Genomic DNA, 13024 nt, shown 5'->3' with positions numbered 1-13024 from the left:
CAGGGTGTGAGGCTGTGCCGCAGCCTGCCCCTCGTTCACCCCATGGCGGTGACCATGGCTGTGCACACCTGGGCACATGCAGCAGTGTCACACTGTGTGTGGTAGCACGGGCCTGCGGGTGACCTCGAGGTGCCTTGGGGTACCACAGTGGTGTGTCACGGAGTGGGTGTGGGTGTGCACCCACCCGGGTGTGCACTGCTGCACTGGGGGATGTGCCCGGGTGCCAGAGCAGAGCGTGTTGCTGTGGCTCTGCACTGTCACCACCCGGTTGCCGGTCCTGTGTGGTGCTGGTGGCCCCCTGGGTGTTGAAGCCCAGTGTCGGCACGTGTGTCATTATGCCGCTGCCCGCTGCAGGAACCTGGGTGTGAGCCCAGGTGCTGCTCCCCGTGCCAGCCGGTGCCAGTGCACCTCCCTCACTGGTGAGGGTGCCAGTGCTGTTGTGGCTCCCGTATGGGTACCAGTGGGGTTTCGGTGCTGGTGCCAGTGCCAGTGCAGGTGAGGCTCCCGTGCAGGTGCCGGTGCAGCTGGCGGTGCCGGTGAGGCTCCTGTACGGGTGCCGGTGAGGCTGGTGGTGCCGGTGAGGCTCCGGTGCGGGTACCGGTGCAGGGCTCCTCCCGTGCGCACGGCGGTCACCTTGGCGGCGGGGCCGGGCCGGGTGGAGCGGAGCGGAGCCGTGCGATCGGGCTGGGCACCAGTGCCCCCACTCCAGCCCCTCCCGGGGCGCCGGTCCCAGCCGCCCGGTGTCCGCGGGCCGCGCCCCGCCGGTCCCAGCCCCCGCGGGTCCGTCCCTCCGGCGCGGCCCCGGCCCTGCCCGGTCCTGGTCCCGGTCGTGGCGGCGGCGCGGCGGCCGGTGCGGGCCATGGCGGCGGCGGAGGCAGGCGGCGCTGCGGCGGCGGCGGGGGCCCGGCGCGGCCCGGGCGGGGAGCGGAGCTAGGCGGGAGGCGGCCCGGGATGGCCAGGATGAACGTGGCCCTCCAGGAGCTCGGACACGCCGTGAGTGCCCGGGGCAGCGGCGCGGGCCGGGCCGGGGGTGGCGGCGGGGCAGGGCGGGGGCGACGGGCGGGTAGTGGGGCAGGAGCTGGGGGGACGAAGGGCACCGGGTCGGGGGGCAGAGGGGGCGGCTCGGCGGGGCAGGAGGGGGCCGGGGCGGAGGAGACCCTGGGGATTGGAGGACTCAAGGGGCTGGAACGGCTGGGGGAGCTGCGGGAGGAAGGGCTGGAACGGCTGGGGGGGTCCGGGGAGCGAGAGCCTGGGGGATGCAGGGGCTGCGTGGGGCTGGGGGAACTGAGTGGCTGGAGGGTCCCTGTTCCCCACGGTGCAGTGAAGAAGGAGGAGGAAGAACCCCCAGAATCCCTGCCTGGGTCTGGGGAGAGGGAGCTGGCGTGGCTCAGAGACGGCCCCACACACCCTGCTATGCTGAGGCATGAAGCCCACCCGGGGTACATTGATGCTGCTTGTACGGTGCCCCCCCCCAGGCAGCACCCCTGGAGGGAGCAGGGGGCCCTGTCCCCTTGGGTCTCAGCCCCATGGAGGGGGCAGGAGACCCAGGACCAGGTCCTTCTCCTGCTTCAAGGGTGACAGGAGGTGCTGTGTAGGGGGTACTGCTGGCTGATGCCCAGGAGGAGGAGGACCACCTGGGAGGGAAGAGGAGCATGTCGGGGTGCCAGGGCAGTGGGGGTGCCTGGCTCCCACAGGGTGATGAGCCATCCTTCTTAATGCCAGTGGTGCCTGGGAAGCCTCCCTGGTGTGGGGCTCCTACAAGCTGTCGATCCCAGCCTCACCCCTCCCAGTGTGGCAGCCCTTGGCAAAGCCCCCTCCCTGCTCTGTTGGAGTGCCACCGGGCAGAGCTGGGCACGGGCACCTGCTCTGCTTCATTCCCTGCCCATCATCCATCCTTCCCACCCCAGCTTCTTCCTGGCCCCCAGCACCAGCCCTGCAGGCAGCCCTGGGGCATCCACCTCACTGGAGAGTGAGCTGCAACACACCCAAAGCGTTAACTCTGAAGCCTAAGGATGGCTCACAAGCAGCAGCATTGCTCATTGTCGTCCACCAAAGCCTCTAGCTTTTTCTTCTTGCTCATCCCCCCCTCCAAAGCTGCTGGCTCAGCTCCACCACCTCCCTCTTGGCTGAGTCCTTGGCAGCCCTCACGGCTGGGTCGGTGCAAGCAGCCCCTGCCGGGCTGCCTTGCAAGGCCAGGAGTAAAGGAGACCCGGCCCTGCTGGTTGGCACCCCTATAGTGCCCCCTCTTCCCCCCCCCCCACAGGCTCAGCCCTGCACCCCATCACCCCCGGGGCCAGGATGGGGTGGGAGGTGCTTCCAGATGTTTCAGACCGGTGCACATCTGCATAGAAAGTTCCAGGCGGGGGAGGAGGGGCAAGGCAGCAGCACTAGGCAACGGCTGCCTGGCAACGGGGACCACATCTCCGTGGCGATGTGGCACCTGTCGGCAGGGCTGATGCCACAGCTGCCATGGCGACACGGAGGGATGCTCCAGCGCGAGCCCCTGAGCCACCCCCCCACCCCCCCCAGCAGCTCTCCCTGTGCTCCCTGGTGCCACCCGGGGCTGAGGACAACCTCTGGGGAGGGGCCCAGGCACACCTAGGGGGGTCAGGGGCTGCCCCCCCTGTACCTGCTGAGCTGGCACCGGCCCTTGCCGTAAGAGCCAGAGGGGGTGGCAGGTCAAGGGGCAGCCCCCCTCATGCCCCTGTCCCAGCCCACTCCCTCCCTCAGCAGATGCCCAACTACAAGCGTGCCACACTGCAGGACGATGAGGGGGCAGAGCCGGCAGGGGATGGCAGCACCTCTCCCGACAGCGTGGAGGTGAGGTCTGCCTGGCCCCTCCATCTTTCCCCTCTCCATCCTCCCTGGGACCCCTCCTCACCCTCAGCCAGAGCCTGCCTGCAGCCGGGTGGGCAGCAGGAGCAGGGCGAGGAGCCAAGCCAGCCTTGGCTGTCCCCAGGGACGTGCTGGGAGGCAGCCAAAATGCGGCAGAGTGTGCCTGGACCATTGTCCTTCCTTGCAGCTGGGGGGGCTGCCAGCACCCACCACCGGCTTGCTGGGGCTGGTGCCCTGGGTCCCACAGATGGATGCCCTGGTCCCCACCTCATCACGCAGCCGAGCCAGGCACTGGGGAGTGATAGGGGAGGGAAGGGGGAGCGGCGCAGTTTGATCCCCCCGTGGTGCGATGGCAGGTCCTGCTCCTGCCCAGGTGGGGTTTCGGAAGGGGCCGGGGCCACTGCTGAGCCGCCTGGCCTCGCGCAGCCAGCTGGAGCTGGTGCTCTGTGCCGTCACCGTCTCCCTGGCCCTGCTGCTCAGCGTTGCTGTCATCGCCCTGGCCATCCAGTACCACAGAGGTAGGGAGGAGCCCTGCGGCCCTGCTGGGGCAGCTGTGGTGTCCCCACACCCGGGGGGCACATGGCAGGATGGAGGGGGACGGGTCAGCCTGGGGCTCCTGCTCCAGGTGCTCTGCCCACCCCAGAGTGCAGGCAAGGCTCAGCCCCGCTCCGTGCCTCAGTTTCCCCTGGCACACGCAACAGCCCCGGGCATGCCTTCCCTGCCAGATCCCTCTCACAGCACGTGCCTGACGGACGCCTGTGTCCGGGTTGCCAGCAAGATCCTGGAGGCCCTGGATGCAGAGACAGACCCCTGCCAAGACTTCTACCAGTACTCGTGTGGGGGCTGGATCAAGCGGAACCCACTGCCCAATGGGCGCTCCAAGTGGAGCACCTTCAACAGCATCTGGGACCAGAACCAGGCCATCATGAAGCATCTCCTAGGTGGGCGCTGGGGGGGGCGGTCACAGCCACCAGCGGGGGTGACCTCTAGGCACGGTCGGGCAGAGCTCTGGTGCCCCTGGGGCTGACCCGCAGCCTCCTGCAGAGAACGCCACCTTCAACTCCAGCAGCGAGGCGGAGCGGAAGACGCAGAGGTACTACCTGTCCTGCCTCAAGGAGCAGAGGATAGAGGAGCTGGGCTCCCAGCCCCTCATGGAGCTCATCGACAAGGTGGGCGGCCATTCCCATGTGAGCTGAGCTGGCGGGGTTCAGCCTGGCACGTCCCCCATGTAACTGGGGAGGGAGCAGCCCTTGGGGGTGGACCCCATCCCTCCATGAGGTGCCAGGTCCATCTGCCGGCAGATTGGGGGGTGGAACATCACTGGCTCCTGGAACCAGACCAGCTTCATGGAGGTGCTCAAGATGGTGTCAGGCACATACCGGGCGACTCCCTTCTTCACAGTGTACGTGGGTGCGGACTCCAAGAGCTCCAACAGCAACATCATCCAGGTGTGCACCTTGGCACTGAGGGGCAACGGGCACTGGGGGGGGCACTGGGCTGCCCATGCTGCCCCTCTCTCCCTCCAGGTGGACCAGTCGGGGCTTTTCCTCCCATCCCGGGATTACTACCTGAACAAGACCGCCAACGAGAGGGTGAGGCTGGGCACCAGGCATGCTGCTGGCAATGATCAGAGGAACGCCACAGCAATGGCGTGCGAGCAGTGCTGGGGCAAACCTGTCACCTGCACCCTGCCCATTGGGTGGCACAGGGGCCAGGCAGCAGCTGGAACCCCCTAGGGATGAGCTGCGGCCAGCGCTGAGGCAGAGCTTGGTGTCCCACCAGGTCCTGGCAGCATACCTGGACTACATGGTAGAGCTGGGCACACTGCTGGGGGGAGCCCCGGAGCCCACCCGCCTACAGATGCAGCAAGTGCTGGACTTCGAAACCCAGTTGGCCAACATCACCGTGCCCCAGGCTGAGCGGCGGGACGACGAGAAGATCTACCACAAGATGAGCATCACCGAGCTGCAGGTAGGCACAGCCTGGGGAAAACCCCTCTGCAAGGGGAGGTTGTGCAGAGGGACACCGAGGGGTGGGTGCCCACTGCTGTCATCATCCATTCCCCCCAGACACCCCAAGCAGTCCTGTCCATTCTGGGATATGCACTGGGTGCTGGAGTGAGGTGCTCATCCCCTGGGTCATTAGGATTTGGGGGGAGCTGCCACCCTGCATGGAGGTGTGTCTTGGGATCCCCTCCTTGTCCGGCAGCATTGAGGGCAGTGGGGAGCCACAGGAGGGGTGTTTGGGGGCAGAGAAAGGATCTGGGGTGGTGATGGACTTTGGGACCTTCTGGGGGAGCACAACCCCTGCCCTGAGGGATCCCCCCGTGCTGAGTAGGACAGGACAGAGCCGTGCAAGCACCCGAGTGCTGCATCCCCATGTTCCCTCCAGGCCCTCGCCCCCGCCATCGACTGGCTGGATTACCTGTCCTATGCCCTGGCCCCACTGGAGCTGGCGGACACTGAGCCTGTGGTGGTGTATGGGGACACCTATCTCCAGCAGGTCTCCGACCTCATCAATGGCACCGACAGGAGGTGAGGCTCCTGTGAGCCCCCAGTCATGCCCTGTTTGGGGCTGCCCTCATGACGGGGACACACCAGTGGCTTGGGAGCTGGGGCATCCCCATGGATCGTGGTGAGCCGTGGTGTCTCTCTGCCCCTGCAGCATCCTGAACAACTACCTGATCTGGAACCTGGTGCAGAAGACAGCCTCCAGCCTGGACCAGCGCTTCGAGACGGCCCAGGAGAGACTGCTGGAGACACTCTACGGCACCAGAAAGGTAATGTGGGGGCCCTGGGACCAGCCCCCTCTTCCCCCAGCCTGGAAGCAGCCAGGACCACCTTTGCCCTTGGGATGCCCTTGGGATGCTGAGCCCTGGATGCTGCAGAGGGAACCCAGGGATCATCTTTTGGGATGAGGGTTTAGCTTTTGAGCATCTCCCCCCTGGGGAGGGGGCAGAGCCAGGCTGAGTGAAGGAGGGGGATCAGGGGAGGGAGCTGGGGGTCTCACAGACCCCCCCATCTCATTCCCACAGTCCTGCACGCCCCGCTGGCAAACCTGCATCTCCAACACAGATGACACACTGGGCTTTGCCCTGGGCTCCCTCTTCGTCAAAGCCACCTTCGACCGGGACAGCAAGGCCATTGTGAGGATACTTCTGTCCCCGTGCCCTCCCCATCACTGTCTGTGGGAACCCCCCTTCCCACCCCCAACCCCCAGGGCTGGAAGGCGGGGAGCCAGGAAGTGGGACCCCCAGCTCCGGGGAGGTCACATCCTGCCCACCTGGTCCATGCCTGAGGGGCTGTGGCGGGGGGGTGGGCTTTATTCCCTCCCCAGGCTGAGGAGATGATCAGCGAGATCCGGGCAGCCTTTGAGGTGTCCCTGGACCAACTGGACTGGATGGATGAGAAGACCAGGCAGGCTGCAAAGGAGAAGGTGACCCCAGAGAGGGCAGTGGGTGGGAGACCTCCCCCTGTCCCAGTAAGCCTCTCCAACCCCATCTCACTGCTGGGGCCTCTCCCCATGCAGGCGGATGCCATCTATGACATGATCGGCTTCCCTGATTTCATTCTGGACAACAAGGAGCTGGACGATGTCTATGATGGGGTAGGGGGGCACCCGGCTCATGAGAAGGGGGTCTGGTCCCTGCTCATGCCAAGCCCTGGGGGCCCTCATGGTGGGGTGATGTCCCTCTTTGAGGGACCCATTTGGGATGGGGCATTAAGAGGAGCCACCCCAGCACTGAGCACATCCTAACCAGGGTTGGGGGAACCACCCCTGTGGACCCCTCCTCATCCCTCCTCTTCCTCACCAGTATGAGGTCTCGGAGGACTCCTTCTTCCAGAACATGCTCAACTTCTACAACTTCTCTGCCAAAGTGATGGCCGACCAGCTCCGGAAACCTCCCAACCGTGACCAGTAAGGGGGAGGGTGTGGGAGGGCAGGGGATGTGACACTGGCATGCTGTCACAGCACCATCCCCAGCATGGCCTGGGTGGCTCTGGTTCACTGGAAGGTCCTCCTCATGGGGTGGCACAGCACTGTAGGTCACCCATGGTGGCTCTGGCTTGTACCCCGGACAGGGTCCCTTGGTCATGGGGAGGAGGCAAAAGTGCCAGTCCCAGGCAGGGCAGCACAGGGGACCATGGTGGGAGACAGCACAGGAGGGTGCTGGGGTTGGGGGGAGAGGGGACACATCCCTGCCTGTCCCCTGTCCCACCTCCCTGCCCCAGGTGGAGCATGACCCCGCAGACTGTCAATGCCTACTACCTCCCCACCAAGAATGGGATCGTCTTCCCTGCTGGCATCCTGCAGGCTCCCTTCTACGCCCGCAACCACCCCAAGTGAGCCTGGCATGGGGATAGGGGGCAATCTTCTAGGGGTGGGGGGGCACGGGCTGGATCAGGGCCAGCACCCCACAGAGCCCTCTACAATCGTGAAGCAAAGCCCTGCGGGGCTTCGTGGTCCCTCAAGGCTTTACAACCTGCAGCCAAGACAGCCTGCAAAGTCCCTGTGGGGCCACCAGTGTTCCTGGCAGGACTCACTGCCAGCTGGGTGCCAACTGGAGCAGTCTTGCCAGGTGCCCAGACACAGATGGGGTGCCTGGGCCATGGGCAGGCTGCAACGCTACCACCCTGCTGCACTTACCTGTTTCTCTCCCGTGGCCCCACAGAGCCCTTAATTTCGGTGGGATCGGCGTGGTGATGGGGCATGAGCTGACCCATGCGTTTGATGACCAAGGTGAGAGCCCATAGGCAGCGCTGGCCCCGATCCCCACCACCTTCCTGTCCCCTTCCAGCCCCCTGCCCTCAGCGTGGGGAGGGGGTGCCACGGGCACACAGGGGTCCCGCTTTGCCATTCATTGCATCATGCGTGCTCGTGCTCCCCTGGCCACCCCCACCTTCTATCGTCCTGTCTCCCCAGGTGGCACCTGCCGATACCTCCCCTCGGCTTCTCTGTGCAGCTTTCGCTCCATCTGCTTGGTGAGAACACGGTGTCTGCAGCCCCGGCCCCCTCCTCATCCTCCTCCCTGTGGGGTGCAGAGCGGGTCCCTCTTGCATCCACTCTGCTTTGCGCCTTCACTGCAGTCCTGGAGCTGAGATGGGGTCAATGGGGGAATATGGCATGACAAATCCATCTTGGGACAGTGGGGATGCAGCAGGGGATGGCTGGGGACCCAAGCGCATAGCTGAGTCCCAGCCAGAGCCTGCCCAGAGCAGGGGCTAGGGGGCATCATCTTCCCTGGGCATGGACCCAAGGTGCCAGGTTCCCGGTGTCCCCTGGGGTTGTCCACACTGCACCCCACCCTGCTTTGGGACCCCCTGCAGCGGGGGCTCTGTAGAGGACCGGTGTCCCCCGGTCCCATCGCATGGCTCGGTCCCACAGGGCGGGAGTATGACAAGGAAGGCAACCTGCGGCCATGGTGGCAGAACTCCTCCCTGGAGGCCTTCAAGAACCGGACGGCATGCATGATGGAGCAGTACGGCCGCTACACTGTCCACCATGAGAAGGTCAATGGCCGGCAGACGCTGGGCGAGAACATCGCTGACAATGGCGGGCTGAAGGCAGCCTACAATGTGAGTGCCACTGTCTTGAGGGGACATGGACCCCTGTGCCTGTCTGTCCCTCTCTGGGACTTCAGAGTGCCTCTCCCGCAGGCATACAAATCCTGGCTGCAGAAAAACGGGGAGGAGAAGCGCCTGCCAGCCCTGGGGCTCACCAACCACCAGCTCTTCTTCGTGGGCTTTGCGCAGGTATGGTGGGTTCACCATCCCTCCCCTGGCCCCTCGGAGACACCCCACATCCCCCTATCCTGCCTGGGGGGGAAGCTCTGCCTCTGTCCCTGAGGCTGCTCCCGCTCCATCAGGTGTGGTGCTCTGTCCGGACGCCTGAGAGCTCCCATGAAGGGCTGGTGACCGACCCCCACAGCCCCGACAAGTATCGTGTCATCGGCACCCTCAGCAACTCCCAGGACTTTGTCGAACATTTTGGCTGCCCCCTGGGCTCCCCCATGAACCCCGGCAAGCACTGTGAGGTCTGGTAGGGACGGGGAGGGTGCTGGGGACAACGGGGATGATGCTCTGCTGTGCCCCGCCCCCCAGCCCTCACCGGCTGCCGGAGCTGGCCCACGGGCAGAGCGGGGCCACCCTCTGGGTCCCCCTCCGTCGTGGTCCCCCCCTGTGCACACACTGCACACTTCCTCGCCCCACCACTGCCCCTCTCCCCAGCACAATTGGCCCCACAGCGGGCACCCACCGCAGCCCCCATCCACAGCCTGGGGCCGGGCACGGCTGGCAGAGAAGCCGTAGCACCCCCAAAACGCAGCTCTGCCCCCCAGCCCTGATGTCCTAGAGACGGGCACAGCCCAGTCCCCGGAGCGCTGTGTCCACCCCTGGGGCGGGCAGGTCCGAGTGGTCCCAGGGAGAGCACTAGAGCCGAGCCCTCCGGCCCCCCAGAGATGGAGGCTGGGGGCTACCGGGCTCTTCTCCGCCCTTGCCCCCCCACCGATCCGGCTTGGCTTCCCCATCCACCTCTGCTGGGAGCAGCGGGCGGCAGCGGGGGCTCTGGTGCCTTCAGCTGTGGGTGGCTGTCGCTAAATTTATTTAACAAATAAAAGCAGTTTCCACTTACTCCGGGAGCTGCGGGTCCTTCACGCTGTCGGGGTGGGGGAGATGGGATCTGGAGCAGAGGCCGAGTCAGAACCCGGGGGACATGGGGGACACGGGGCACCCCAAGGGGGGGGGGGGGGGCAGCCACCGGGGGAGGCCGTGCTGCCGGCTGCGGGGTGCGGGGGGGCACCGGGGGCGGCTGCGGGCAGGCAGGAGCCGGGCCGGGGCAGGCCCAGGGCCACGGCCCAGCCCCAGCGCGGCGGGGTGCCCCCGGTGCAAAGGCCAGCCGAGGGGTCCCACCGCCCCCCCCCAGGCAGGGATGACAGCGCGGGTGACCCCATCCTGCCCCGGGGCCAGGCCGCGGGCGAGCCCCCGCTGCGGAGCGCCTGGGACCTGCCCGGTCCCGCAGCCCTGCACCCCGCCGTTGAACCGGGACCCGCCAGCCCGGGGGGGCTCGGCCACGGGGGGGGGGAAGGGGCGGAGGTGTGGGCGCAAAGGCCGCCGGGAGTCGTAGTCCTGCCGGGGCGAGCGCAAGGCCCGACGGGAGCTGTAGTTCGGCGCGAGGGACGCTGGGGGTTGTAGTTCCGGACACCGCCGCGCCGCCGCCGCTCAGCGGGTTCCGCACTCCATTTCCCAGCAGGCAGCGCGGCGGGCCAGGGTCCGGGCCTGGGCGCCTCCGGCCTCGGGGGGCACGGGGGGCAGCGGGGCCGGCCAGCGTGAGAGGTAGCGGCGGGGCCGGGCCGGCCCTGAAGGGGCCGCGGCCGAGCCGGGAGCTGGGGCCGGGCCAGGCCGGGGGGGCCGGGCCCGGACTGGGGGGGCCGGGCAGGGTGGGACCCTGTGGGCAGGGCCCAGACTGTGTCGCGGGGCTGGGTCGCGGGGCGATCCTGGGTGCAGAGCAAGGCGGGCACCTCTGGGCCCAGACTGGGCCAGGGGTGCTCGGTCGGGCCAGGGCTGCCGGGCACCTGTGGGTGCTGGAGCTGAACTGCTCCAGGCTGGGGCCACTGGCAGGCTTGGCCCTGACAGGAGCAGTGGGAAGTCGGTCCCCTGGGGACAGGGGGCACTGGGACATCCCTGCCTCTGGGCCAACACAGCCCCATCCCCCAGCCAACAGGCTCACCTTGCAGGCATACTGCCCGAGCCTGGCACCATGGATTCACCACCCATCACGCCTGGGGAGCTGCTATGTCTGGGCTCCAGCCTCGCCTTCTCCGGCCTCTGCTACTACCTGTACAGGAAGAAAGCCAGAGTTGTGGCACGCATACAGGTAGCCCTGTCCCTCAGGTGCTCCTTTTTGCCCGCTGTCCCTTCCCCGCTGCCCTACACTGCCTGGACCATAGCCTTTGATTTGGGTGCACCTCGCTGATGGCTGCAGCCTGCTGCATCCTCTGCTGATGTCACGATGCCCAGGGCCAGGCAGATCATATCCTGCCAGAGATCCCCACACACCCATGCATGACCCAGACCATCTCCCGCAGCCTGTGTTCACGCTTAGCCCATGCTCTTCCAGGAGGCCCCAAAACTCCAGGTTGATGACGATTTACCAGCACTGGTGTCTGCGGCTGATGGGAGGTGCCTGCCTTACGTTGCCCTGGAAGGTAAGGAGACCCTGTAGCCCCACACCAGGGGAAGGGGCCGGGCTCTTCTCTTTTGCCTGTGATGCATCCCCCTTGGTCCTCAGGCATAGTGCTGCCAGCCAAGGCTGCGCTGACCAGCCATTACCATGAGGGGCTGCAGGGCGTGATTCAGAAACTGCTTCTAAAAGAGCATCGGCTGATCTGGAACAGTTTGGCCCGTAGCTGGTGAGCAATTGGAGGTGACAGCAGGGGTGGGCTTGCACCAGTGGGTCCAGACCCCCATCCCCTGGGGCCACTTGGGTGGCAGAAAGCAGCTCAGTTAAAAGCTGTAGTCCCTACCCTTGGCTCAGCCCCAGGAGCTCAGGGTTCCTCTGTGTTGTCTGCATCCCAGCACTGCACTCTCTGCTTGCAGGAGTGAAAGCGAGCGGGTGCTCTCAGAGCAGGTCTACACTGTCCCCTTCTTGCTGGCCTCACCGTACACTGAGGCGGTGACACAGGTGAGTGTGGAGAGCCCACTCCGAGCTGTCTGCCTGCCGCTGGAGACAGTGTATGAGCGGTTCCAGCAGCCGGCCCACGGCTTCCGCGACCTACTGGGCCAGTACTTGAGCGGAGAGAAGCCCAAGGGCATCTTGGAGACAGAGGACATGCTGCGGGTGGGGGCCGGGCTGACGGGCATTGGGGAGCTGGCCCTACACCCCGACGGCTCCCTGCACCTCCAGCCACCGGCCCAGGGGGGCGAGTATTTCCTGTGCTTGGGGGACTGGCAGACGGTACTGGCAGAGATGGAGTCGGCCAGTGGGCTCTGGAAGGGGGTGGCCATGCTGTGTGCCGCAGCGGGCCTGGCTGTCCTCCTGCACGCCCTGTGCCGTGCCTACCGCCGTGCCCGCCTCAAGCAGCAGCCTGAGGACAAGGAGCTGGATGAGGAGGAGGCTGGGGACTGGGGACCTGAGGACTCCTGTGTGATCTGCCTGACACGGCCCCGTGACTGTGTCCTTCTGGGCTGTGGCCACATCTGTTGCTGCTTCCGCTGCTTCCAGGCCTTGCCCGCCCGCCTCTGCCCCATCTGCCGGGGGCCCACTGACCGCGTGGTGCCTCTCTACCAGGCCTGAGAGCACCTCGGGGGTGCCCAGGGAGGGGCAGTGCAAACCACACCAGCCTGGAACCTGCAGAAATCTCAGCTGCCCGCTCATGTGCAGCTGTGTGATTCCTGTTGGGAGGGAGGGGTCCTGGTGTGCCCCCCAATCAGTTCGGAGTTATCAGCCTCCTTATCCTCCCTTTATCTGCCAGAGGAACCTCTCCATGAACATGAAGGCTTGGGGGAAACGTACTCAGTGCCTGAGTCGAGGAGCAGAGTCCCCTGCTCCACGCTGGGGCATTTCCTTTGGCTACCAGCTGTTTGATCCATGCCCCTTTCTCAGCCCTCACCCTCCTAAAGCCACACAGGACATTTCCCTTGTTTTGCTTTTCCAGTGTGCAGCTTTATGTGGAGATTGGCAGGGGCAAGACCGGGGCAGTGGGGTAACAGAGATCCAACCCCTCTGAGCCACTGCAGTGGCACGCCTTGGTGCCACTGTTGTCCTCCCCCACAGTCCGTGTGCCCCTGCCCAGACTTGGGGGGGGCACCCAGGCACTGATGGCAATGAAGTATGCCCCTTCACCAGCTGCTCTGCCGCCTGAGGAGGAGGACAGTGTCCCTCCATCTCCCTCCATAAGGTCCTGGCTCTCCTGGCATGGGAGAACAGCTCTGAGGTGCCCTGGAGCCTACCTGCACATCTGGTCCTGCTGCAGCCAGCTTTCTTGCCTGCCTCCCAGCCAGGACTGGGTGCAGGAGCAGTTTGTGGTGTTGTGTGGAGTGATAAAGCCAAGGAGTGGAGCTCAGCCTCGCCTCTTCCTTTGCACCATTAAGTCGGGACTGGGGGGACGTGCTGGGAGCCGAGGCTGTCCCACAGGGCGGTGGGGCACCACCACTTCCCTCCCCACCCGGGGAGCTGGCCCAGGTGCACACTC

At 66.0% G+C, this 13024-nt stretch overlaps 2 protein-coding genes across 4 annotated transcripts; both read left to right on the top strand.

The window, feature by feature from the left end:
* Window positions 1-869: 869 nt before the first annotated feature.
* ECE2 (endothelin converting enzyme 2) lies at window positions 870-9911 on the top strand. Of its 3 annotated transcripts, none has more exons than XR_005107360.1 (19): window positions 870-993; window positions 2731-2820; window positions 3209-3353; window positions 3561-3776; window positions 3880-4004; window positions 4137-4283; window positions 4362-4427; window positions 4618-4806; window positions 5227-5369; window positions 5500-5614; window positions 5870-5980; window positions 6172-6270; window positions 6364-6441; window positions 6650-6753; window positions 7068-7178; window positions 7508-7575; window positions 7759-7817; window positions 8221-8411; window positions 8493-8587. XR_005107360.1 is itself a non-coding variant. In XM_037407591.1 (19 exons), exons 1-19 carry the CDS (start codon window positions 952-954, stop codon window positions 8876-8878), a joined length of 2310 nt encoding a protein of 769 aa, XP_037263488.1. In that variant the 5' UTR covers window positions 870-951. The 3 variants fall into 3 exon arrangements, 2 of the variants coding, with proteins under 2 accessions (XP_037263488.1, XP_037263487.1); XM_037407591.1 differs by lacking the exon at window positions 7759-7817 and adding an exon at window positions 8702-8878 and having other exon boundaries at window positions 2734-2820; window positions 8493-8588; XM_037407590.1 differs by lacking the exon at window positions 7759-7817 and adding an exon at window positions 8702-9911 and having other exon boundaries at window positions 952-993; window positions 8493-8588.
* Window positions 8908-12895, top strand: LOC119156887 (mitochondrial ubiquitin ligase activator of nfkb 1-A-like). The gene is made up of 6 exons (XM_037407293.1): window positions 8908-8988; window positions 9941-10166; window positions 10568-10707; window positions 10951-11038; window positions 11122-11242; window positions 11430-12895. The coding sequence occupies exons 1-6, from the start codon at window positions 8908-8910 to the stop codon at window positions 12124-12126; spliced, it is 1353 nt and encodes a 450-aa protein (XP_037263190.1). The 3' UTR covers window positions 12127-12895.
* The last annotated feature ends 129 nt before the right edge of the window (window positions 12896-13024 follow it).

Source organism: Falco rusticolus, chromosome 13, assembly GCF_015220075.1.
Source record: "Falco rusticolus isolate bFalRus1 chromosome 13, bFalRus1.pri, whole genome shotgun sequence".
Taxonomy (NCBI): Eukaryota; Metazoa; Chordata; class Aves; order Falconiformes; family Falconidae; genus Falco; species Falco rusticolus.
Note: the sequence above shows the minus strand (reverse complement) of the source record. Positions and strands in the feature narration are given on the sequence as shown.

Excerpts from the sequence above, each read along its gene's own strand:
- ECE2 (XM_037407590.1), top strand. The coding sequence starts at position 952 with ATGGCCAGGATGAACGTGGCCCTCCAGGAGCTCGGACACGCC. Across the intron at positions 6,271-6,363 it reads GGCAGGCTGCAAAGGAGAAG|GCGGATGCCATCTATGACAT; the intron begins GTGACCCCAGAG and ends CTCCCCATGCAG. Across the intron at positions 8,589-8,701 it reads TCTTCGTGGGCTTTGCGCAG|GTGTGGTGCTCTGTCCGGAC; the intron begins GTATGGTGGGTT and ends CCGCTCCATCAG.
- LOC119156887 (XM_037407293.1), top strand. The coding sequence starts at position 8,908 with ATGATGCTCTGCTGTGCCCCGCCCCCCAGCCCTCACCGGCTGCCGGAG. Across the intron at positions 10,167-10,567 it reads GGGGCCGGCCAGCGTGAGAG|GCATACTGCCCGAGCCTGGC; the intron begins GTAGCGGCGGGG and ends CTCACCTTGCAG. Across the intron at positions 11,039-11,121 it reads GCCTTACGTTGCCCTGGAAG|GCATAGTGCTGCCAGCCAAG; the intron begins GTAAGGAGACCC and ends CTTGGTCCTCAG.